Below are 27,942 nucleotides of genomic sequence, written 5' to 3'. Positions count from 1 at the left end.
ATTTGTATATTTTAAATATTGCTATACACTAAATTATCGTAATATTACTGCCCAATACCATTCTATTTTTGGCTGGTTACCAACACATCTACACTGTTGCAACGAAGGCAAAGCGTATCAACACTGATTCTGGAGACGTCAAGTCTCAAAATGCATTATGTTCATATAAATAAACCAAACCATTCAATCAACAGGTAATCCCGAAACCCCAAACATTTTCATTACCCCATGATTTCATCATTCATCAACAGCTTCATTTATGTAGAGAAAGGAAGTAAATGATGGTAGAAGTAAATATGTATTACGCGTGTGCTATTACTATGTCCATATCTACATATTACCATCAATAGTTTGTAAACCTGCTGTATCCCAATGACATTGATTTAATCTGGTGGGAAAATGTAGTACAACCTAAAAATTTAATGTAACAATTCACACGACTTTTCAATTACTTGAAGGCCAATAACATCACAAACTTCCCTGCATGGACTCTGGACTCATTGGAGCTTTCTCAATATTCTTGAATTGCAGGGAAATTGGAACCTGACGAATGTATTTTATGTAAACTGACAAGACATAGTACCACATCAATAGGACTCTGAACTCATTGGAGCTTTCTCAATATTCTTTTTTCTTCGCCTGTGAGTTGTGAGACATTTTTGTGGTGTAATTATTAGAAGTGATTGGTGGAAATACAAATATGTAAAGTTTTGGTATATGCCCTTGCAGGGGTGATGGCTTTCTCAAACTTTGTTTCACCTCTCTCCCATTGATACGCCTGTTCGTTCTTCTCCAACATATATCCCACAACTTATGCTGGGAGAAAAAAGAATCCAGAAAAAAGGGCTAGATGTGGAAACCTAATCTTGAAAATTGGAGAAACAAAGCAATCAAGATCTATCAACCAAACAAGAGAGGGAATTTTTTTTTTTTTTCCTTTTTTTTTTTTTGAATTATTACTCATGGTTGTCCATCCTTCTACTTTAGGAATAACACAAGTTTTTTCAAGCAATGGAACTTATGAGAGGAAAAAGATTCTGTCAAAGCAAGAGCTAGATAAAATAGAAACCTAGTTTCCGCTGGGAACTGCTTATGATATATAAAGTCTATTCATATTATAAATTCCTTCATCATAAACCAACCTATGTAATACTGGCATAAACTTTTACGGAATTAAGGGTTACCTTTTCTTCTAGAATATAATCAATGTTTGCCTCTTCAAGATGAACAATCGCATCATCTTCATTAGACAATATAATAAAAATAAATTGTACATAGAGAAGTTATCTTAAGAACTAGTGCTTTACACCTACATGTTGGCAGGTTACATTCTGCTTTTTCTACAGGGGAACCCTAAATCCTCCCCCTATCCCTCACCACAAAGCAAAAGAAGGGAAGGTTGACACCAAGAACTAACCACAGGCGTTTTACCCAACTTTTTCGTGGTTGAGGAATCCAGTCGGAAGAGGGGGCTGGGTACTGGGTTTTATAGCTTATTTTGGTGCTATGAAATTAACCCCACATATAAAGCTGCCTATTGTACAATAATCATCTCAATTTAGCTATTCAGAATATAGAGTAGCAAGAAACTAATCACCTGATCAGCAACGCCTTGAGAAATTAGTCAGCAAAATCTGCCACATAATATAGCACTCTATTTTAATGAGACATGGACAAATGAAAACAGTAATCGATTTATTAAACAAACAAGCAGCCATAATGCTGAAGGGAAATTCTTATTGATTATTTACACAACTAGTGAACGTTTTCTCTCAATCATCCATTAGATTGCATGATAATTTATAGATTGTATGGGAAGGACAGAGAAAAGCCACGCAAAAGATACAGTACAGCTAACTACGGGTAAAAGATTTACATAAATACTGAAGTCAACGTTATGTAGACTAGATAGACCTAATAACTAGCAATGACCCTCAAACACCAAGAATGTCCAAACGAGTTAAGTTGCAACTAACTTATTGACAAACAAGTCAAAAGTGATCAATCATGATGTGAAGTTCAAGTCAGAAAAAACACAGTTCAATAAAAGCATACCTAGGCAAATCTCTTGCATGGTGAGAAAGAGGAATGTTTCTGTTGCAGATAAAATCTATCCACATTGTGAAAGTTACTACTATTTAATCCAGAGCCGTCAAAGCAATAGAACTGCAAAATAGTTAAACTAGCTCAGTGCGTTTTTATTATTTAACATTAATAAAGACTAAAAGCTGCAGCCATCTTTCTGTGTTAATTTTCACCTTGCTCTATATCACAAAAGCTTTTCGGTGGAAATATAATTTCTGGATTCAATTTTTGCTGAGAAGCGAAAAGGTCAGCTACGTGATCCTTACTGCATAAAAGAAGTATGAAGAAATTAGTTCTAACACAAAATGGCAAATTTGAAATGGTCTTCGTGATTATCTTTGACAAAAAGGATGTTAAGAAAGAGGGATACAATGAAAAATGCAAAACAGACTAAATTGCATCATTGGAGTTTAAATCACATTTGTTATTTCCTTATTTAAAAACACATCAGACCAAGTTACACACCTTGCCCACGAAGGTACAAATTTATTTTTTCGTATGCCATCATCTTCGTCCTCTTCATCTTCATCATCAGAAGCTTTGTAAGGAGAAATCTGATATGATTCTCGTTCACTTGTTTCGGAGATTCTACTCTCCATCCCATTTTCAAGTGCCTAAAGATCATAAATTTCAGCATAAGAAGCTCAAATGGAACAAAAAATATCTTCCTTCATCATGTATGTTAAAGTCTTCCAAGAAATTAGACTTCCTAATATCAAACATCTAAAAGTGTGTTACAATTATAAAAACCTTTTTCCTGTGTTACAATTATAAAAATCTTTTTCTTCTCTCAAAAAGACGAAGACCTACCTTTAATCACCCACTAATTATCTTTCTCACTTTAAGTTGCCAAATATTTGAGCAGTCATTCCAAGTAGGTTAAATCATATAACTATTTAATTTCTCAATTTTAAGCGACATATGATAGGATCAAGCAAAAGTCAATACTGTATAGTATCTTAAAATTCTTAGTTCAGTTTAGATTCAGGCTCCAGTAAGATTTACTCTACAAAAGTCCAACAGAGTTTCTAGATCAAGTGGAATTATTTTCTGTGGGTATAAGTATGTAACAGGATACAGCAAGATGCATAAAGATTTAGTGTATGTTTTGGAATGATTATAACATGGCCAACATTAATTTGTCATTGCCAAAATCACTTTTCTTTCAAAAATTGATAACTGGCAGATGTTGAAATCTTATTTTAGAGAAATCTAATCATATAGAATTATTTTCCAACAACGAGTTGGAATGTGCTTTTAGGGAACTGATCGACCAAGAATCACCAAAATTAGCTCCATTTTCTGTTTTTTTTTTCTCAGTCTCTTCTTAAGTAAAATTAGTCCCATATATTTGAACGTTTTTTTTAATGTCTTTTTTCATAATTTAGTAATTCTAGAATCACTTTTGAAACCAAAAATAATAACACAAAATCACTTTTAACTATATAAAATTCAATTTTTAAAATTCTGAACCAAATATCAATACAATTGAATCAAATCAATTTTACAAAATAATTTGTACAAAAATCTCTTTTTCTAAAATCACTACTTTAACTCGCTCAAATTTTTAAAATCACTACTTTAATCATCACTCCTAGACAGACAAATAATTATCTAGAAAATAGTTTTCATGCTTCTTTCTTGTAGATTCAGACCTAAAACTAACTGGAAGCCTAGGGTGTTATGTTTCAAGAATTGTGCCTTTTCGATTATTTTATTGCTTATCTACAAGAAGTATCCTAGGATGGTTTCAAATTACAACAACCTACTTCATCTATAAGCCCAGAATCTTTCAGATGCTGCACTACATTACCTCCAAAAGGTTTCAATCGTCCTCCATCTATTATCCCTCAAAACAAATCGTGACAATCTTAAATAAAAAATAATAATAATAATAATAATAAACGACACTTTCAGTAGAAGACTGGTGAGGGTTAGAACAATGGAAGATTGCTAGCTAATTGGCCATGCTTATTATGGGAAAATAACATTTCACTATAAATCACGTCATAGTTTTTGGAAATTTGCAAATACAAAATCAATTTACCTCTGCCTCTAGAAATCCTACAATCGTTGGTTGTGCGTTCTCCACAACAAAGTTTTCCCTCCTAGCATCGCTTGTAGTACTCTTGGACTTGGTAACTGAGAGTTTGTCAAATTTTTCATGTCCATTTTCCTTGTCCAGTTTGTTTGTCACATCCTTACATGCCTTTCTGTCGAGTGGTTTTTGTTCCTACCAGAAAAAAATAAGAAGCTATTTTTACCTCTCAAATCCCATAAGCACAAGGAAAGTTCAAACATTATCACATATAGCTTCTTACATTGGCTTGGGGTTTCACATCCTTATTCTCTTTATCTGATCGTAACTTCCCACCATGTTCTCGTAATCGTCTCCTAACCTCTTCAACATGCATTCTTTTTCTTTCTTTCTCCTTCCTCTCTTCTTCTTCTCTCTGTCTTTTCTTTGCTGCCTTATCAGCCTTCCTTTTCTTCATTTCTTCCTCTTTCTTCTTTCTATCTTCTTCTTTCTTCTTTTTCTCAAGTTCAAGCTGCCTCAAATTCTCTTGCTCCATTCTTGCTCTCTCAAGTTTCAGGGCTTCTTTCTTCATTTGACGTTCATTTTCCTTCTTTTCTGCAAGGCGTTTTGCAGCCTCAGCAGCCTCAATGGCCTTCACCTTAACATCTCTCTTCCCTACAGAAATTCACATGTTTCAAACTTAAATTACAATTTGTTACAATACTCAGATCATCAGATACACGATAGTCAAACTGTGTACTCCCAAATAATAGATAGAGTTCAATGCCACACCAAAATAAAATTTTGATAGGCCCATTCTGTTTAACAAACAAGGAAAACAAGGAAAACAAAGAAAAGTACAGGCGTCCAAGTTATGGGAAAAAATTAGTTAGCATTAGCAATTATGGTTGAGTTGGTGGTTTAATGTGCCTGCTTCTTTTCTTTCCTTTTCTTTTTCTACTTCTTTTTAACAAGATACGGACGTATACATTGATATAATAAAAAGAGATCATGCTCAAAGTACACAAATTCCACAAGGGAGTAAACAAGGAAAGCAATAAACAATGGAACGACAATGCAACAAAAAGATATAGGCATTCAATAAGAAATATATCCTGCAAAAAGAAGCTAACATAAGATCTGCAAAGGGAGCACCAAGATGAAGCCTTAAGACCAGCCAAATCAAAACTGAATTCTTTAAAAGATAAGGGGATACACGACGATCAATCATAAATCTAAAACAACCAATTCAAGATTTGGAATCTGTAAGACCCTAATTATGAATTTAGTAGGATTAGTTGTAAATATTGGTATGGTTACTACTTATAAGAAGGGGAATATTAGTAATTAGACAGAGGGCTTTTAGTTAGAAATAGTGAGTGTGGGGGTACTGTACTGGGTTGAGAGGAAGGAGTGAAGAAATTTGTGGGTAATTTCCTGTAGGAAATACTAGGAGAGTAGTTATCACGAAAGGCTATGTTAATCTGATCTGCTATTTGCAATATAAATCTACATTTTAGTGTTCTTTGTTTGTTTTTTGTTCTTGAGTGTTCTTGTTAGGAGGTAGCCAAAGGCCTCAAGATTGAAAAATTGTGTGACCAACATAAACCATGAACAAATGAAAAATTACAAAACAGATCTCAACACATCAGGCTTTTGAAGAAGCTAGAAAACCATAGCATCCACCAAGTTGTCCATCTTCGAAAACTTCATACCAAAAACTAAACCAAAAGGGATGACTTTAATCAAGCTCAAAGCAAAACGTAGGACAAAACCAAGTTAGGAACATCTAACTTGGGCAAACATCAATCAACAATGCCACAACTGCCGAACATGGTAACACTGACAGAAGAAGCCAAAATAAATTTCCAAAAATAACCATAACAAAATAGGACGTGCAAAAAGGGAGGATGATAACAGGGGAATAAGAGAGTGGAGCAATAAGGGGCGTGTTATGGGTAGGAGAGCCTAGGACTTGACTTTGTTGTGGGATTCTTCTAGATATCGTACATGAAAATCATTCTTCATTACACATTTTCTCAATTCAGTAGTAGGAAGTAATGGGGACATAAAATTCTAGAGATATTTAACATGACAATATCCAAGAAATGTTAAAGATTCATAATCAATCCAAGTATGTTAATATTGAATGCAGATATAGTTAAAAATATATATACAGACCTTTCAAAATAGTTGCAGCTTCTCTTTGTTGGACAAGAGGAATAAAAGAAGTAATATTGGACACAATATTTTTATGCTTGGTCTCCTTTCCTGAGAATCGAGAGCCTTCTTTTCTGAAATTTTCTTTACAGGATAAATCTGACCTGCTAAATCTACTATAAGATGACCTAGTGACTCTTTTAGCTCCGTTTGCTCCTGGAAAGATATCAAGATCTACAGCCTCATTCAAATATTTCCTTTTACTCTTTTTCTGGTTTGCCAAATTCTCTTTGGTTCTATTATGAGTCCCCGTGTTGCCGACTTCCGTGTTTAAAGATTCTAAACTCAATCTATCAGCAAACATGACAGTTTCAGAAACTGCTACCGGAACATTTGCATTTTCTGTAACGTCAACAAGTGGTACTCGCATGTTCGATTTCATATCCTTTGCAAACTTATTATCAGTCTCCTCTGTACTCTCAGCTTCTTCACTAATGCAAGGAAGCTCTATATTCGGGCTGCTTCGTTTTCCTGAACTTGAGGAATTTAATGAATTTCTATCCAACAACTTACTAAAGGGGGATACAAACGGCCTCCTAACATCGCTAGCTGAATGACTGCCAATGCTTTTCAGGCAAGCAGAAAATGACCCATGAGGAGAACAGTTGACTTCTCCATTCAAGAAGTTACTACCATCCTTCAGTAGCTTATTTTGATCATTCATCAGAAGGTTACTCTTCAAGTCCACGCTCTCTAACAGACCATTAGAAAGGGAATGGTACAAATCTGCCACCTTGTTCAACTTAAGACTTTCTGAAGATGAGGATAATGGACTGTTTATACAAGCAGATTTACAGATTTTCTCCAATATGCTAGCGCGTTCTATCATACACTTTGAAAGTTCTAATGTGTCAAGGTTGATTCCACCAACAGAAATGCATGGTTGTTCAGCATCAGACTGCATTAGGAACCCCTCTAATGCAGGCATATCCTTGTCGGCACCAAGATAATGAGAAGTTTGGATTAGGGGAGTAAGAAGTGAGCAAGAAGTAAGTTTCCCCTTATCCTCCTCTCTTTCCGTCTTCCCGGTATCAACAGGAAGTTTGTTATCTCCAGACTGAAGATTTTCTTCAGGATCCAAACTTTGGCTCTCTAGCATGACATTTTGCAACAGCGTGCCTCTGTTATTGTTTCTGAACCTAGATAGATCCTGTCAATCATGCACAAAGAAACAAGATCATGAAGAGAAGTTAATAAAAAAGGTAAAGAAGGAGGAAAAAAATCAATCAAATCCCCTGCCTAGAAATTTGTCAGAAAATGATAAGGCCAGCATTTAGTGAAGACTACACCCTCTTAAAAGCACAAAGAGTATGACTACCATCACCCCCTTCCTAACTAGGTCCATCCTTTCAAAAACAGCATGCAGAAAACAACATATTAAAAAGAAGAAAAACAACTTTTGTTAAGTGAATTGGAAGAATTATCTTCGTACTCATTCACAGGTACTTTTGCAATGAAGGTACGCTTATTATTATACCCATGTTTCAATAACAACAGATCAATATACTTGAAATAATAGAGAGTTAAATCGTTTGATCTTAACTTCCTAAGTACACCAAAACAATAGTTTTAATCCACAGAAGTGTGTCCTTAAGTGCGCTTCACAAGTAAATTAAGTAAGCCACCTCACCCTGTGAACATGCACTTCTCTTTTAGATGCTTGAAATAAATTATGATTATATTACGTAAAAGAAAGGAAAATTAGAAAGAAGTTGTTTCTCCTTTGTTTAACTAACCCAACACACCCCATTTTTTCTTTTACAGATGTAGAAGAACATAAAAACAACTAAACAAAGAAGGAAATACAGAAGGCTGTAAAGTCAAATGGTGGAAAATATGGAAACTTATAAGTTTGATGGTGGGAAAAAAAAAGGTCATAAGTCTAATGATGAGAAAATTGGAGGTGATAAAGAACCTATTTGGTGATGATAACTAATTTTGGGTTTGCATCGTGATTTTGTAGTTTATTCTAAAATATTTTATAGACTATGCATGAACGATGTTTGTTTCAATAGTCAACCTGTGAAGGCCTGTTTGAAAATTCTTCCCGTTGTAATAAATGTATACCTCTTTAACTAGAAGCGTGGGTGAAGAATCAGACAATTGCATTGAATGAGCTTCCTTTTCCAAAAGCAACATTTCAATAGGGACAATGCTCACATTTGATTGTTGATAACCTTCTTCACAAAATGATAATCGTTGAAATTCAAGGACAGGTTTTTCAGTGTCAAATTCCTGCATCAATATTTTATCTGTGGGACTCCCGTTGATAATTTGAAGTTGCTCACTCCCCAAGTCTAAAGATTCAGGAATACCAATCCCCAATTCTGGCTGAACCCTTCTCACGTCTTCAGGAGAACTAGATGCCTTCGTAAGTGCGCTGAAAGTTTTTAACTCAATTGATGTTTCTGCAATCTGGCACTCTGTTGATAAGTAATGATGGTTACCGTTAAAGTCGTCAGTGCAATACTCAAAGGAATCTGAATCTGCGCACTGAGATATGCCTGCACTTTTCAGTTGCTGCTCCAAATAACCATCCGTTTCACCAACGTGAGGAACACAAGGAACCATTACCACGTGATCTCTAAATGTTTCTGTATCTTCTATAGGAACTGATGCACCGTTTGCATCCACTGGTGGAATTTCAACTACATTGTCATGGGAATTCTGCAAATCTGATACTCCATCTTTCAAAGAAACATTTTTTTCAGCAGGTTCATCACTTTGCAGCAAAGAACAAGTAGTTACTTCTTCATAACCTTGCAGTGACTTGTTGCCAGATGAGAGAGTATTTCCATTAAAGTCTCCTGTATCTTCATATCTCCTCTCACTGTGAGATTCAGATGCACATTTATCAGATTCGTTTTCCTTCACTGAGTCTACCTGAATCTGTGGCAAAGGTATGTGAAGGAGTGAATTGCATTTTTCTTTTTCACTGACATCCCTCTTGTCATCTAGAAAACTGGAGGGCTTCTTATCGGATGTATTCTCCCTTACCTCCGTTATTGGTGAACTGAATTTTTTGTCTACATCAGACTGTTCCGCATTATCAAAATTACAGTCCTGGGTCCTACAGTCTTCTAGTTCTTCTTCATGACATTCACTATTGACAGAAGAAGGTCTAAACAACTCCAACCGCTCAATCCCTTGATCAGAATGTTGCTTCGAACTTCCAACACGGCAAAAAGTTCCATCTACAGAAGAAAAGCATGATGAATTGTCCCCATCCAGGGAGTTATGTTGCATCCCAAACTTTTGAGGATTGTTAAGTTTATACTCCTGATTACTCAAATCACCTAATATTTTTTCTTCACAGCACTCGATATTGTCGAAAGAAGATTTAGATAAGTCCAATTTCTCTTTCACTTCATGAGGGTGCACTTTTGAACTTCCAATGGGACAGGATCCTCCCACCTCATCAACATATGAAGAATTATCCACATCCTGGGAGCTGTATCGCGACCCAGACTGGTGGGCAATTTCGAAATTACATTCCTTGCTCCTGCAATGTCCTGAAATAGTTTCTTCGCAGCATTCAACTTTTCCAGAAGAAGGGTTATACAAGTCCAACAATCTTCCATCACTGGCATCAATGCATGATGAATCATCCACTTCCGGGGACCTTTGTTGTGACTCAGACTGTAGAGCCTTATCAAGATCATAGTCATGGCTCCTGCAATCTCCTAATACAGCCTTTTCATTACACTCAACATTGTCAGAAGAAGGTTTAGGCAAGTCCAATTGCTCGTCCACTTGATCAGAATGGAATTTTGAACCTCCTATAGGACCTGCTCTTCCATCTTCAGGGGAAATGCATGAAGTTTCATTTGCATCCAAAGAGCTACTTTGCAACCTACACTTTTCAGGTTTATCAGAACTATACTCCTGGCTCCTGCAATATGCGGACCCTTCTTCAATCTTTCCCGAAGAAGGTCTAGGTGAGTCAAATTGCTCATTTACTTTATAAGAATTCTGTGTTGAACCTCCAGCTATACATAACTCTTCATTTTTAGAGAAAATGTTTAAAGAATTGTCCACATCAATAAATCTACTTTGCAACCCAGGGCTTACAACTACTCCAACTTTATCGGAGCCAATAGAGCTATCCTTCTGCTCACAACCAACATTAGATTCTTCTTCTAGAGAACCAATTCCATTACAGCTACTGGAAGCCTTTGCCAACCCTGACTCATCTTCGTGATCAGATTGCAGTGAACCAATAACAGATCCTACAATCCCACCAGCAATGGAATCACTCTTGTTCTCACACCGAGATTGGCACCTTGTAGATTTCACACTATTACGCAACTCGAAAGCCTTTTGCCTAGATTTTGATCTGTGTAACCGAGCCAATGACAGAGTAGGATCCCGGTAATTGTCTGAGACTATGCCTCCTCGACCATGAGGAGAAACAGGAGTCATTTCAATACAAGGCGAGCAATTTAAGACACCGGCATTACTTATGTCACACTGGGGTGAAATTGCTGGATTATTTCCTGCATCAAAATCATCGTTTAAGGAACCAGCTTCTTCAGTCGATCTGTGCTCCCACTCCTCCCCACTGTCTGCAACAAATGCTTCATTCAAACTAGAGCGATGGGCATCAAGCGGCGAACGTGGGAACTCAACGCCAGAAATAAAACTTTTGTTCACCTCTGCAACTACGACAAACCAATTGAGCAAAAAAATGTGGCGAAAGAGGGAAATTCTTACTTCAACCTAACTAACCATGAAGCATAAGAAATGGGGAAAATTGAAAAGAGTAGGAAAGTACCTTGGAAATGGGAAATGTGGGAATGAAGAAAAGTGGAGTGGAGCCAAGGAGGAGGAACAATTCCATCGATAATGAGCTTGGAAGCGAGGTGTTGGTCGAAGAGATCGGTCTGCTGCTTGGTCTGGTCGATGATCCACTTCTTCCTTTCGAAGATCTGGACGAATAGCTTCTCCATAGCCGACATGTTTCACAGAAGAGCCATGAGGAGAGAGAGAGAGAAAGGAGAGGGTGTTTTGAGGAAAGGAGAGGAAGTTTTGAGGAAAGGAGAGGAAGAAGAGTTCGGGTTTCGATGGAGGGAGTTTCTGAGGAAGAAGATGGGTTTTTCGCGAGTAGCGGGGGCAAAGGAATTCAAATTTTGGGATACATCAGTACTCGTTGGATTGGAACCGACTCCTTACTTCTTGAAATAATGATAATAATTTTGTATATTTTAAGGAAATTATATTTTTAGTTGAATAATAGCATCTTTTTTTAAAATAATGTACAATTTGAAACATAAACCACTTCCTCCAAGTTGATTCCACCTATTCTATTTTTTCTTATTTTTATATATATATATTACATTTGATCCCACATTTTTTATTTTTTAATTATTTATATACGTGAATTTCACGTATTTCATTTTTTCTCATTATTTATATATATATATATACTCACGTATAATAATATATATATTAAATATTCAAATTTTAAAAATATATTTCTTTGTTAAATTAATTTATTTTTTTATTTTTTTCTTTATTTATATTTAAATACCACGATCTTCAACTTTTCTTATTAAATTCATTTTTCTAATTTAATTTAATTATTTCTTAATCAAAATTATTTATATTTTTTTAAAAAAAACTCATATATTAACAAAAATATGCTATTAAAAATATATTAAACAAATAAAAGTAGTAACAATAGTAATTGAGAGAAGTTGAAATTACTAAAAAAATAATAATAACACTTGTGGACCAATGCACATTGGCAATTGAATAAAAAAATTCATGTTTATGGTAAAAGAAAAAAAACAAGAATTGGTTCACAAGTTAAAAACTTAACGAATAATTTTCGATTGCAAATTTGTTATTATTTTTTTTTAGAGTAAGCTTCAACTTCTTTTGATTATTATTATTATTTTGTTTTGTTTAATATATTTTTTAATAACATATTTTGTTAATATATGTGTTTTTCTAAACAGAAAATAAAAATATATATATATAATTTTGGTTAAGAAATAATTAAATTAAATTAGAAAAGATGAATTAATAAGAAAATTTGAAAATTAAGATATTTAATATATATATACATTAAATTTTTTTTATTCAACTAGTAATGTGCATTCATTTATTATTATTATTATTTTGAGTAACTTCAACTTCTTCTAAATATTATTTTTACTATTTTCATTTGTTTAATATATTTTTTAATAACATATTTTGTTAATATTTGATTTTAAAAAAATATTAAAAATTGGAAAAAAGAATGTATAATTTCATTAAGTAATAATTAAATATTAGAAAAAATGAATTTAATAAGAAAATTTGAAGATTGAGATATTTAAATATAAATAAAGAAAATAATAAATTAATAAAGAAATATTTTTTTAGAATTTGAATGTTTAATATATATTATTATATGTGGGCATATATATAAATAATGAGAAAAAACGAAATGTGTGGGACCCACATATATATATAATTAGAAAATAAAAAAATGTGACGTCGAGTGTAGTGTATATATAAAAATAAAAAAAGAATAGAAGAGGTGGGGTCTACTTCATGGAAGTCGTATACCCGTACACGACTTCACCTCAAATCGCCTATTTTTAAAAATAGTTTTGCAACAACCTATTTTTGAAATATGTTTCAAATTTTACATTATTTTTAAAAAAGATCCTAAATAATATGTACGTTGGTTTCTCAAAAAATACCAAAACAAAATGGCCGTGATTAATTTGGTTATTCTTTTTTATATTATATTATGGTAGATAAATCTAAACGATTTTCTTTTTTTTTTTCTTTATTTGTTCTCATTTTTTAGAAAAAATTCGTATACTTTATTTATTTTATTTTCGCTTTTCTTTCTTAATAACTTTTATTTTTTTAATTTCTTTTCTTATTTTATTTTTTCATAAATTTTGTTTCTTCTTTTTTTTTTTCATCTCTTTTCATTGTTTTTTCTTTGTCCTCTATTCATTTATTTTATTTTTTTCATAATTATTCTCTTTGTTGTTTTTCTTTTTTTCTATTCTTCATTTTTTAATTTTTTTATATTTTATTTTTATTTGATCTATTGGTTAACCAAACCTAAATGATCTTTTTCAAGATTTTTTTTATTTATATTTGAAAAACAATCGTTTATATTTTAAAAAAAATATTTAAATTTGTTAAATTTGGCTACCGAAAGTAAATATTTTTTTAAATATTTTTGTACACCTCATCTAGATTTGGCTATTTTTATATTAGATTTGGCTATTTGATATCCCAACAATTTTGTCTATTTGTTATATTTGTGAAAATTAAGCTTTAGCTTTCAAGTTTTTCAAAATATGAGTATTTTGGTTTTTAAGTTCTTACAAATTATCTTTCTACTCTTTGAATTTTTTCAAAGGGTTGCAAATATAGGTTTTCAGTCTAAAATAATTATGGATATAGCAAAAAGTTAAAAAACTGCACATGTGGCCAAATTTGGCTATACCCTAATTAAAAGACAAAAATGTCTCTAAAAGAAGGTCACAATTAGATACACCTTCAACTCAAAAAAACACTTCATTTTTCTTCTTTCCATTTTCGTTTGGTCTTTTGTGTTTATTTCATCATTTACAGCCTCTTTGCTTTTCGTGATAATAGTTGTAAGTTATTTTTATCACTAATAGACTTTAGTGTTTAGCTTTTTGAGATGATGTGTAACTTTTGTTATTCGTTTCATCATAATGTCATTGAAATCAATTTCTTATTTTTCTATTGTAAATTTATGTATTGTTACTTAGGGTTAGAGTCTATCAGTGATATGTTTGTATCACATTGATAGACCGTTAATGTTTAGCATTTTAGGTTTATGTGTAATTTTTATTTCTCATTTCATCATAATCCATTGAAATCGGTTTCTTCCTCTCCTTTTTTATTTGAAGTGGTGTTCTTCGTCATGGTTTGTCTTGGATTTGTGTGTTATTACTTAGGGTTAGGGCCTACCAGTAATACATTTGTATCATTGATAGTTGTTAGTGTTTAGTTTTTTGGTTTATCTTTGGTTTTAGTTTAGACTAGAGTTTTAAGTCTGTGGGAGTTCGTTTGGTTTTATATCCTAAACTCATAAATCGTAAACATCCTAAGTTATTTTATGAGTCTTGAACATCAATGATCGAGATACAACTTAAAGGATTTATAGTATAGGGATAAGGCTAGGTACTTTATCTTGGTACTGTTATGCATATGACCCACATTGTATTTGATACATATGTTATAATCCAATGCATTTGTGTAAGTCACATGCGAGTGGGGGTATCCCATGAAGTGAGTTTAAATAAGACTGAACTATGAAATGTAACTCCTTAACTAGTTAGGTTTTTATTTTAATAAGATGACATAGGTAATTTAGTTTTAATCTTGAGTGTATTATGAATTCTATTGGCGATGGATTGTCCTTTGATTTTTACAGGTGATAGTGGTCAGATTACTAACTTAATTAGTCTATCATTTTGAGGACAAAATCAAGTGAGGAGCTAGGAACATAATCACACAAGATGGAATTCACTCATTCTCGACCTTAGGGTAAATAGACGAGTGTTCCTTTAAATATTGTCTTTGGAACTTCAACAAAGGATCCGACCCTCTCTATGGCACGAGAGCTGTTTTGTTTATTGGTTGGACCATAAACAAGTTGTTCATTAGAGAATCACTAGTATTTAAGGAATAAGAAGTAACTCAAGGGTAAAACGATAATTTGACTCAATTGGTGTTACAGACATTTATGAATAACTAACTTATTGTTATTGATCTATATCTGTGGATACAAAAATATATCCATAGTGAGAAAAGTTCAGTTGTGAGTTTATAGTGGAGTGGACACACAACTAACAAGTATTGATTAATGTGGTTAATGAGTTTAGCTAATTAATCTCATATCGTTGTAGCTTCTGATTTGTAGGTCCATTAGGTCTCCCTCATAGCTCGTAAAGGGTAATGAGGTTAATACATCTTGAATATAATTTGAAATGTGATGGAAAACAGTAGACATGCACAACATAATTACGGATCAAATTTACTCTAATTTCATCTAAACCATTTAGAAATTAACATGCATCAATTACCCTAATTAAGCAAAATTAGGCTTAAGGAAAATTCATACATTTGATGCTTTCTGATCCTTGTAATCTCCTCATGAACACAAACACGAGACCACCTTGGTGTTGACCCACTATTCTTCAAACTTAGAATCAGATTGTGGGACCCGATAAGTGGACTTTAAGAACGATATGATGGAAATTGAATGTTTGATTGAGAAAATTGAAATTGGTATAATTTTGTAAATCAAAATTAGAAAATTACAAGCTTTTTATATAGAATACCCCTGCTCTAATGTCTCGACATGAATGATTAGGATCAAATCATTTGTAGCACTTTAGAACAATTGTAACAACTACAAAATAGGTCGTATTCGAAGTGTCACCAGGATAAGATATCCAACATTATCCATCTATTACAGACCATTTAGGTTATCATTTAAACATGATCTAATTGTATGTGTCCAAATACATGTTTAGGTTACATAAGATAACCTTGGATGTTAGTTAATTGGTTTTGTGGGTTAATGCAACTAAATGTCAAATAAAATAACACACTTTATTTTATTAGATAAATAAAATGTTTGTACAATATATACAATTACAAACTACAAGACCACAAGATTTAGGGCATCAATCCCAACATTTTACAACACTTTACAAGATACAAACTTAATTACAAAACTTAAATAAAACGCTAGTAGCTTCTCTTTGCCCATCTTCTCAACCCTTATTTATTTTAGCCTTAATGCCTAATCACCGGGAAAGTAAAAACTTAAAACCGTAAGTCAAAAGACTTAGTGAGGTTTTAAGAAAAACCCTTTAGAAATACATATTATAAACATTGTTTCGTATAAACACACATTAGTCTTGTATCTCTTTTGCTGAGAACATGAATCATTCGGTACTCCAAGACTCATCGCCTTGTATTTAGACTAATGTGATGGTCTTTTCATCAATAAAATCCGAGAACTTCTTAGTTCATTCCTCGTTGCTCAGGCTGCCTAACACAATGCACATCTCTTATACATTGGTCGACTTCACGTCACCGTGCCAGACCTTTTCCACATGGTTGTCTTTAATCTTATCATTCATTTTATCACAGAACATGACTTTAAAATATATTTTTTCTTTTCAAATACTTTAAAACCATTCTTGAACTTTTTAAAATAATAATGTAAATTTTGAAACATATGTCAAAAATAGGTTATATGTAAAATTATTGACAAAAATAGATACTTTTGGGTGAAGTCGTAGATGAGGTTCACGACTTCCATATACTAAGCCCCACACCTTCCATTTTTCCCTTATTTATATATATATGATGTTGGGCCTCACACTTTCTTCTTTTTTCATTATTTATATACAATATAGTGGGTACCACGCATTCTTCTTTTTCTCATTATATATATATCAATATTCAATATTCAATTTTTAAAAATATATTTCTTTATTAAATTAACTTATTGTTTTTCTTTTTTTCTTCTTTATATATAAATATATATATTAAATATCTCAATCTTCGATCTTCAATTTTTCTTATTGAATTCATCTTTTCTAATTTAATTTAATTGTTTCTTAATCAAAATTATACATTGCAATTTCCCCGCTTTTTTGCTTCTTTTTCATAGTTTTTCTAATATGTATAAATAACGATAATTGTCTAAAAATGACAGATTTTTTGTCTTTTTTTGCTACTTTCCTATGGGCAAAACCTAGCAAAATCTTGTATTTCCCTCCGCGGATTAATCTGAAATCTAGCACAAAGATGTCTGAAATCTTCAATCTACCAGATTCATAATGATTCTTTCATTATCGTTAATGAGTTAATTATTCTTTTCTTTTTTCTTTTCTTGACTTTTCACAGTCCTCCGGCGCAATTCAATATGCGAAGGTGCAAAGAAGAAAGAAGAGAATGGCGATCAGAATTTGAGATTAGAACGGAGGAGTCAGATTGGAACATATATATTTTTTTCAATTTCTTAAAAGAAGACATATATTAACAAAATATGTTATTAAAAAATATATTAAACAAATGAAATAGTAATAATAATAATCGAGAGAAATTGAAACTTACTCCAAAAGAATAATACTAAGAATAATAATAATTGAAGCCACCAATACACATTGATCAAGTGGGTAATTGAATAACAAAAATTATGTTTATGGAAAAAATAAAAAAACAAGAATCGGGAAATAATTTAAAGCTGATCGATGGAAATTATGGTTCGATTACAAATTAAATTTAAAAAATTTAACTAATAATTTTTTATTGCAAATTATTGTTATTGTTATTATTTTTAGGGTAAACTTCAACTTCTCTCAATTATTATTAGGGAAATTGCATAGGATAGCATTTTGAAAATATGATATAGCAATTATAGCACATTATTTTAGAATTTTGCAAATATGGCAAAATTTTCACTTCTCCACCTTAAATTTGATATTATTTCCTAAACTACCATTCAATAACTTATTTCTCTTCCTCTTTTTAATGTCCTACTCATTGTTTATTTATGATTCCACTTTTTAAGGCCCTAATTATTTGTTTACTCTTATACTAGAAAAATTATTTATTCTTTCTATCTTAATTTTAATTTTAAAATATCAATAGTACAGTAATTACAATATGAATAATATAATATAATGGTTGTTGATTGAAGTAATTTAACTTCATTTGTGATTTATTTTTTTACTTTAATTTTTTGGTTTTACTTTGTCTCAGTTTCGTATGTCAGTGTTGTTATATACTTATATTATATGTATTAGTTGATTAATATACTTACTACGTGATTTTTCATTTTTTCAAATTTTATGCAGTTCAATATAGTACTATTAAGTATATGAATGATGTAACTCAGTGTATCATTATCAAGTATATCAACAATATATTATTAAAGCATATCAGTAAAGTGAATCATTATCAAGCATATGAATCGAGTTTACAAGTGTATATCAATAGTATATCAATTATATAAGTAGGACTTCAAGCATATCAAATGCATTTAATCAATCAATTGTATAAGTGAAGAATATTAAATGTATATGCAGTGTATAGTATGTTTCGGTATCGAGTGTATTAAAGAGTATCAGGTGCATCAAGTTTATCAATCAAATGTATCAGATGTATCAAGAAGTATCAGGTGTATCAAATAGTGTATTAGATGTATCAAACGTATATTAGGTGTATCAGACGTGTATAAGGTGTATCAAACGTATATTAGTAACGAGGGCATTTGTGACATTTTACCTCTTAATGTGTGGGCTGGGCTTCGTTTTTGCCATTTTCGCAAATAATAAAATGTGTGTGCTATGGACTTAATTATTATAACTTATTTTGCCATTTTTTTCAAGTGCCCCTTATTATTCTTACTATTTTAGTTTTTCTAATATATTATTTAATAAAATATTTTGTTAATATATGTGTTTTTTTAATTGAAAATTGAAAAAAGAAATATGTATAATTTTGATTAAGAAATAATTAAATTAAATTAGGAAAGATGAATTTAATAAAAAAAATTGAAGATTGAGAAATATATTTTTAGAATTTGAATAATTAATTAATATATATATATATAATGAGAAAAAGAAGAATGTGTAGGACCCACTCATAATATATATAAAAATAAAAAAGAAGAAAGTGTGAGACCCAACGTAATATATATACAAATAAGAAAAATATGGGCTCAGTACACGTATCCACAACTTCACCCAAAACAGCCCTATTTTTGTCAATAGTTTTGCATCTACCCTATTTTTTACATATGTTTCAAAATTCACATTATTTTTTTAAAAAAGTTCATCATTCTTTTACAAACCTCAAAACATAAAGGAAAGCTTAAAAATATACAAACACTTTGGAAAATCACTCACGAAGACTTAATTTATCCCTTATCGCAAAACGCCTAACTTCACTTCTTCTTCTTCTTCTTCTCGCCTAGTGATATGAATTAAGAAATCATAATTGAATCAAATGAAAAGGTTGAAGAGATGCAATTGTTGGAAGTTGAAAAGTTGTTTGGGCAATCTAAAAGTCATAAAATTAAATGTTTATTAATAAATTATATATTTATTTAATGTCATATGTTTTCATTTATTATGATAGTTGAAAGGGCTTAAAACTAAATGTTGTGACATTTCATTTCATATTTTAATTAGTATAAATAGAGTTGTAATTTTCACATTTAAAAAGAAGATTTTGGATAAATGAAATCTGAAAATTTTAGAACGTAGAATTTTGTTCTTGTGTGTTAGTGATAGAATGCATGAATATTTGGAGCATTCAAGTAAGAGTTGATCTGTCATGCTTGTGGAGTGCTTTGAAGATCGAGGGTTGATGAGAATTCAAAACTTTGTCTGATCCTTGGTTTCTTAGATCATCTTAGCAATCTGTAACTAGCCTATCTTAGAGGTTGAAATCAAATTGGTTTTGGGCTTGTTGGAGCTGTGTTCTTTTGAGTATTGTTGTTTAACATGACTTTTAGATCCAATTTTCAGGGATTCTTTATCACCTAAAAGCAACTAAGCGAAGTAACACTTTACTTCACACAATTTCTGAGTAATACTCTTAATATTTTGATGTCTTCCTCTATTTATACCTTCAAATTTGCACTTAATCTTACTTAAGTTCCACCTTAACATGTAACCCTTGTCAAGTCAGATTAGACATTTCCTCGCTTGGTTTCATTTTGCATGGTAAATTCAACGTCTAATAGTCCTTTATCTCGCTTCATCGTAGCACATACTTCAAAACACAAGCTTCTTCTCAAAACGCCTAATTATTACTTAGTCAAAATTTTGACCCTTCTATTTCAAATACAAGTCTCACAGTAAAGGAATGATCTAGAACTCCTTGTTGTTTGTGTTGATGCCTTTAACTCCTTTTGTGCAAATATTTGTTAAACATAAAAAAAACTACAAACCATTTGAAATAATAAAATGACTATAGAACCCGAGCCAATTACAATAATTATTACAAACAATAGCTTAATTTAGGCTAAAACCACATTCTATATCTATTTTAGTTTAAACCACAATTTATCTAATAAATTAACACACCCACCATATGAAATTGAGTAAAATTAGCATGCTCCAATACCACATAATGGAAAATGATTTTTTAAAACATTTTATAAAAAAATTAACATGCAAAATGCATGTAAAACCTTCACCTAATTTGATCAACACCTCATAATCCACTTGTTCTTAATAGGCTAGGTGTTTACTTCCTTCTACACGTGTTTCTTCTTGTAGGGCTCTCTCTTTTGCCTCTTTTCCTCCCATCCAAGCTCTACAAAATACTAACAACAAATTCCCATATTGTGAGGAACATATCATACAAAGAAAGAAAAATAAGGAATGATAAAAGATTGAAAACTCTTTAAAAGAGAAATCAAAGTGCTCCCGGACAACAACGCCAATTTGATGTAACAAATTTTATCAGTTAAATTCATATCAAGTAATTTATCGGATCAGACACCAAGGACTAGTTTTAGTAGCAAGTTGGGTTGAACACAGAGCATGTAAATATTTTCCAACCCAAGGGTAACCGCCAGGGGTGTGAAATTGGTTTTAATTGCAAGAAATTAAATTGGAGTGAATTTAATATTAAAAGTAAATTTAGTGAATTCAATATTAAATTGCAAGAATGAATTCTATCCCTTCTGAATGTATTCAATCGTGCGTTTCTCACTACTAAAGAAACTTACCAAATCAATTGGAAAAGCCAAATAGATTTGTCCTAAATAATTACTAATTCATACTAATCAAATCGATCAGAAGTATACAAATCCAAACTTATATTGTTTGTATTAAGATCTAAGGCTATTTAGGTAGAATATTTAGTTTTCAATCACCTAACTAAATATTCATGCAAATTTAATTTAGGTTAGATTGATCAATGCTCATCCAATTAATTAGCAAGTAATTCTAACTAGGGGTGTACACATATGGGTTGAACCCAAATAATCCGGACTGCTCAATCCATATTATAAGGGTTGGGTTGAGTTAGGTTAAAATATAGGTTGTGTTGGGTTAAAAATTTTGATTTTTTCGAGTTGGGTTGGGTCTCAGGTTGGAGGGTTGAAAAATTCGATTCAACCCAACCCAACCCGAATTAATATAATATATAAATAAATATATATTATTTTAATAAAAAACAAATTAAAGGTATATAAATCTTGGATATTTTATATGAAAGTTTGAATTATGTATGTTTGAAATTTAACTGTAACAATTTCAAACTTTTATAATCATTAGAAACTAGAAAACGGGAAAAAAATTATATATACAACCCGACAACTCAACCCATAAAATATGGGTTGAGTTAGAAACTAAATTCGGGTTATCCGGGTTGCTAACCTAAATAACCCAAAAATATGGGTTGGGTTGAGAATGTCCCCAATCCGATTTCACTCCTAATTCTAACCTAATGCTTCAACAAAGTTGTAATCAAACAATCCCCAAATATGTGGTAGCAAGATATAAATTCATTTAAAACATAATGGAATTAACAACAAAAAGATGTATCTTAAACAAATACATCAAAATAGGAAAAATCTTAAACAACCCAAGCTAGAAACATGTATCTTAGCCTCTAATCCACGTGTGGGATGATGAGGGGAAAGATTACATGGATAAAACTAGTAAAAAAGACTTAGAAAGTAGAAAGAAATCGATCATTGGGTGGTTGGATTCGAAGATGATCTAACCTAGGCAATATATTTACAAAACGTGACGATGCTACAACTGACGAAAAATTACCTACAAATGAACTTTGGAGTGCTACGACGCTGTAAGGCAGCTTCTCATTGTTGTTGCCTTTTTGTAGATTATGATGCTACTGCCGTCTAGCACTGGACACAACACTTTAGGGCATCGTGACACTACAAGGCAAGGGCCAAATGTGGCCTTTACTTCATGTTTGTCCCTATTGGTGCATCATGACTTCATTTTAGCTCATTTTAGCATCATATCGACATCAACACCACAGTCTACCTTTGATGAGAACATGAAATACAAAGTGGTCAAATAATTAGTACTTACAATCATGGAACAATCCAAAATTAAGCAGAATTAGATAACACATTTTTATTCTATCAAATACACATATCAAAAAATAAGATGTATGAGAACAAAATGTTTTAATTCAAAATTAAATTAGATTATTATTGTACTTGATATTGTATACGAACACTATAAATGTTGTTAATAAGTTTATATTTTTATTTATTTTAAATAATTAACTATCATCTTTTTTTATTTATTTAAGTTAAATAATGGACCATTAAAATAACATAAATTAATTCTATTTAGAACCATTTTCAAATATAACAAAATGAATCAAAATATTTACAAAATATAAATTTTAAATTATATAAATAATAGACACCGATAGATTTATGAGGTTTTTTAAAAATTATTACAAACCAGTAAAATATTTACACTGTATAGAACAATTTTGAAAAAATAAAGAACCTACAGGTCCACAATGTGAAATACAAAAAATGTCTCAGTCAACACATGATTAATTGACTACATGTGCACGAGTAATCTTTTTATAAACGATTCTGTATCACAACCTAAATGATGGTGTAGTTCATTTTAAACGATGAGAAAAAAGATTTCAAATTTAAACGATTGGGTAATAAACTCTAAATGATGACGAGAAAGCATAAGAAATAAATGATCGTTGATTTTGTATACACGATCATTTATGTCAGAATAAACAATCGTGTAGTGAAATAATATACTTTAAACGATCGTGTTGGTTATGGTAATCGATCGTGTTGGTTATGGTAATCGATCATGTAGACCAGTGTAAATGATTGTGAAAAACTTCAAATTTAATGATCATATGATACAATATTATACACGAGTGTTTGGATTTTGAACACTTTTTAAAGTATGTTTAGAAGTTTTACTTCTTAAAAACTTGTCACTCACTGAGTTTTAGCTCACGTTCTCAATGTTTTCTCTCTCCCACCCCAGGTAGCAGTCAAAATCCAAACTTTTGTTAAGCGTCTCATCAATGATTGTGGGTTTCTTTTTTTTTTTCTTCTTCTTCCTTTTTTATTTTTTTTTGCTATGTATGTCTACACATGTATGTTTTGTGTCAATCATGAGGTTAGTTTAGAAATGATGACGATTGTGTTAAGAAACCTACTTTTGAAGAATTTGTCGTTTGATGTAATCCTTGTAACTATTTTTTAAGATTGTATTGAAACTTTGATTGGGATTGTGGATTATTTTGGATGAGTGTGTGGTGAGACATACTCAATGTTATTTTGAGTTTGAAAAACATAGAAGTGTGATTTTCTTCTACTATGGCTTTTCCAAACAGTAAGAAATTTTAGTTCATTATCTTTTGAAGTTGCTGTATTTTTCAAGAATGGTATGAAATCTAGTAGCGATCATAGATCAATGATAATTTTAAGACCTGTTTCTTCAGCAAATATACGTTTGGCAGACAATCTGAATTTTATGATCTAAATAGTACACAAATTCTGAAAACAACGTTTTATATTTTCATTGTATTTAGAATTTGAATTTACATTTTAAAAAGCAAAATTATATTAAATACATATAAAAACATTTAAAAATACTATGGGGCGTTTGGAGGAGGGGTAGAGTTATGATAATTCTAGGATTATGATAATATGTGTTTAAGGAAGTATTATGATAAGTAGTGTTATTTGTTTTTTTTGGTAACTTTTTGTTTTCTATTTTTTATTAAAATTATTTTTTACAATTTTTTATAATATTTATTAAACTTAATGCTTGTTTTTTCTACAAATGTTAAATAAAATTAAAATTTCTAGTTAAATTCCAATTCTAAAAATGAAAACAACCTTTGATTTTTTTTTTTTTTTGGTTGTAGTTTCTCAAATTTTGATTTAGTAAAACAATAGTAAAAAGTTATAACAAATTATTGAAGCTCGTGTATGCAAATAATGTTTATCAACTTAATTTTAATTTTAAAAAATAAACAAAATAAAAAATAAACAAAATAATTTTAGCTTTTTGTTATTTTTTAAATTAAGTCATGTTTCTTAACTAGAAGAATGAAATTAATAGCTAAATTTTTTAAAAAATAATAATAACAGCTTTTTAAAAAGTGTATTTTTCTTCAAATTTCAATTTAATTTTCAAAAATTATTTGTAAAGTTGGTAACTAGTTAATAAAAAAAATGTTCATAAGCTAAATTTTTATAAAAGAAAGGAAAACAAAAACCAAATAATTATTTGTATGAAAGGGTCTAAATTTTTAACTTTCTACTTTTTTAAAATCTTATAAAATTAATTTTCATAAGTTTCTTTTTCTAAAATTTTACCGTTCACCTTCTACTAGTATTGTAAAATACAATACCGAGTTAAAAAAGCTAAAACGAAAACTAAAATTTTAATACTTTTCTAATAAGAAAAAATAAAATTGTATATCTTTTTTAATATTTACAAAATCTCACTAATACAATAATAATAGAGTTGTGAAATTTTAAAAATAAAGAGGGGTACCCTAATCCCCAATGGTGGATCTAGAAATTTTATATAAGGGCACCATACACTATATAATAAACACATTAAATAATGTTAACAAAAATAGCTCGACATTTCACTGACGCTCCAATAACATTCACTGTATTTGTAACAATGAAGAAAACCCAACAATTTCCACATGATTTTTTGTCATGTAAATTTGTTAATTTAAAATTTTCATTAAAAAAAAAAGAAAAATACATTTTTCATGAAATATTGTTGAGAGAGTGGAAGTTTGGATCACCGACTTTGTTGCATTTTTTAGAAAAAATTTGTTAGATAACAAACGAGCGCTAGGAAATAAATTTAGGGTTTTATTTTAGAGGAGTCTTTTTTCCCTTTTTAAAAAATTATTTTCATTTTAGGAAATCATTGAAATTTAGGAAGAAATCTGATATTTGGGGAAAAAAATTATTGCTATTTGATAAAAGGAAATTATTGATGATTTTGTTTTGTGACAATTTAGGAAGAAATGTAATATTTGAAGAAAAAAAATTATTAATATTTGGAATAAAAGCTATTTTGTAAAAATAGTTGTAGTATGCAAGACTTTAAACTCATAACCAAAGGGTTGTGCAGATAGCACAACACTACAACAGAACTAGAATTTATGTATAATGAAGCTAAATTTGATATATATTTTAATTTAACACTTTAAAATTAATATTAAAAATATAAAAACCGATAATGTGAACAGGGTGCCCTCTGGCCTTTTAATAAATTTGTCCATGTTAATCCCTCTCTAATGCTAACTCTTCCCCAAAACAAGGAGTGTGATTATGATAACTCTAATCCCCATAAACTCTTCCCCAAACATGTCCTATATGTTTTCTTATAAACTCAATTATTTTTTTAATATAATATGTATTATAAATTATATAATGATACAAAACTATTAATAAAAGAAACGGTCAAAAATAGAACATTTGAGAAAATATTTACATTTCATAAAAAATCAAGTGTAGTAAATTTTATCTTTTAGTGTTTTTGTTTTATGGAATGTAAATATTTGGTCAAATTCTTCTATTTCTGAAAAAAAAACACTAAAATAATACTCATATAGATTTTTAGGTTAAATTACAACTTTGGTCCCTATGGTTTTTTAAAAATAGAATGTAGAAACTATTTATGAAAATTGTCAAATCATAGGAACTATATATGGAGTTTTATCAAACTTATAGGTTAAATTCTAACTTTTTTTTCCAAATGAAAGAGATCAAAATTGCACTTTTTAAACATTTTTTATAACTACAGTCCAATTTTTGAATCTGCCACCAAATACATATTTAGAGATATAAAATACAATTTTGTTTTAATTGAATCTCTTGTTTTCAAATTTTCTACCAAACAAACTCAATACTCAAAATCCACTGAATCGCAAGAGATTTGTAATCTAATTGTTCTCTAGCCGTGTCGATCAATGACATATGCACAAACACTAGTTTTACATATGGGTGGGTATTTAGAGATAAATTGTCATTCCCCCCTCTCATATCACCTGCTTTGAATCCAAGAGGTGGCATGATGTCAACTGAAACCATTCACCTCTAAAACATTTTCAGTTAACCCTTACTTGAAAACATAAAACATTTGCTAGCGGACTTCTTTAAACTGAAAAATACTTTAAAGTCGTAGTATGACCCATTTGGAAATGACTTTGATTAAATACCAAGTATAATGTACAAAACGTGGAAGTATAATCTTTTAATAAAACGTAACGATACTTATACTAAAACGTATTCTTTCATGACTGAAAATTAACTTCGCCTTGCAGTAGTATGTTCAGCACGCAGAACTTCATAATCTATACATGGAAAGAGAGAAAACATTTGGAAATGATGAGTTAAATACCCCACTGAGTGACGATTTTGCAAAACATATTTTTGAAATAAATAAACTTTAAACTTTGTCTTTGTATAAATAAATCATGAAACATAACATAACATAAAACCTTCAAAACTTCTTTTCCAATTGCTATATCACATAAATCACAATGATGGAATCTTAGACATTCTGATGGACCCTAATTTTGTGATATGATATTTACGAGACGAAATCTAGGCATTAGTAGTGCCCTCACTTGTTATAGCTAGAATTCATGGAGACTAGACGTTCGTACATGCCCTCATCTCTTGAGATGGAACTAGGCATATGTGGAACCCTCACCTCATTAATTTGTCGTAATGATAGGATACTAGATATCTATTGAATACTATTGTCAAAGGAACCTTTATGCACATGTTATATCTGCCGAAGGGTTGCTATATATCTTAGATCATTGTAGGTATAGTCTAAAACATTCTAAAATCACTATTTAACTTAAATACTTTGGAGACCGATCATAAACAAACTTGCTCGTAAATCTTGTTAACAAATAAATGCTCCGTAAATACTTTGTAAATCGCTATACTTAAGCATTCAGTCATCAAATCACGCTTTAAACATTTGATAGTAAACCATGTTCAGAAAATCAACTTAAAATCGTTTTGTCACTCACAGATGATAACTTAGAAATGACAAAAAATATAAAAAGAACGACCCAAAAATGCCCTTTGGCATTAGCTGACACGCTTTGATGGGTGGCAAAGGGGGGCCGACGCGCTCTGATGGGCGACAGAGGAGGGGCCAGTGTGCTATGATGGGCTTGGGTCGCATGCTAACCTCATGCGCACACATGGCTGCATGCTGGGTGTCTAGTGTAATGAGCATGCTCGTCCAAGGCCTTGTTTGCCTATGACTGCATGTCGAAATACCCCAAATTTATCTCGTCTTTATGTCTTGTATCTAGTTTTTTTTTTTCCAATTTTCTAACCTAACCCAACCCAACTAAAAATTTAACCCAAACCACCCCTGCTAAATAGATTACATTCTAGGCCTAATCTAATAAAATAACAAAATGTGATAAATTGTTAATGCAAATAGAGAGTAATACTTTGACTATATGTCTAACATATATAAGAAACATACATTTTACAATTAATAATAATTAATAGTATGTTTTCGAAACTCAAACTTCAACTTTTTTTCAAGTCCAGTACAAAT

The 27,942-nt window shown here is 31.0% G+C and overlaps 1 protein-coding gene across 5 annotated transcripts; it reads right to left on the bottom strand.

Moving 5' to 3' along the window:
* Positions 1 to 275: 275 nt before the first annotated feature.
* LOC101214907 lies at positions 276 to 11,481 on the bottom strand. Of its 5 annotated transcripts, none has more exons than XM_031888800.1 (10): positions 11,097 to 11,481; positions 8,390 to 10,983; positions 6,284 to 7,472; positions 4,407 to 4,777; positions 4,133 to 4,318; positions 2,551 to 2,699; positions 2,259 to 2,350; positions 2,056 to 2,166; positions 1,598 to 1,634; positions 276 to 865 (listed from the first exon to the last, which is right to left on the bottom strand). In XM_031888800.1, the coding sequence occupies exons 1-8, from the start codon at positions 11,278 to 11,280 to the stop codon at positions 2,153 to 2,155; spliced, it is 4,779 nt and encodes a 1,592-aa protein (XP_031744660.1). In that variant the 5' UTR covers positions 11,281 to 11,481; the 3' UTR covers positions 276 to 865; positions 1,598 to 1,634; positions 2,056 to 2,152. The 5 variants fall into 5 exon arrangements, with proteins under 5 accessions (XP_031744660.1, XP_011658938.1, XP_031744661.1 ...); XM_011660636.2 differs by having other exon boundaries at positions 276 to 860; XM_031888801.1 differs by having other exon boundaries at positions 276 to 816.
* Positions 11,482 to 27,942: the final 16,461 nt, after the last annotated feature.

Source organism: Cucumis sativus, chromosome 7, assembly GCF_000004075.3.
Source record: "Cucumis sativus cultivar 9930 chromosome 7, Cucumber_9930_V3, whole genome shotgun sequence".
NCBI lineage: Eukaryota > Viridiplantae > Streptophyta > Magnoliopsida > Cucurbitales > Cucurbitaceae > Cucumis > Cucumis sativus.
Note: the sequence above shows the minus strand (reverse complement) of the source record. Positions and strands in the feature narration are given on the sequence as shown.

Excerpts from the sequence above, each read along its gene's own strand:
- LOC101214907 (XM_031888800.1), bottom strand. The coding sequence starts at position 11,280 with ATGTCGGCTATGGAGAAGCTATTCGTCCAGATCTTCGAAAGGAAGAAG. Across the intron at positions 4,778-6,283 it reads AGCTGCAACTATTTTGAAAG|GGAAGAGAGATGTTAAGGTG; the intron begins GTCTGTATATAT and ends GAATTTCTGTAG. Across the intron at positions 2,700-4,132 it reads TAGGATTTCTAGAGGCAGAG|GCACTTGAAAATGGGATGGA; the intron begins GTAAATTGATTT and ends TATGATCTTTAG.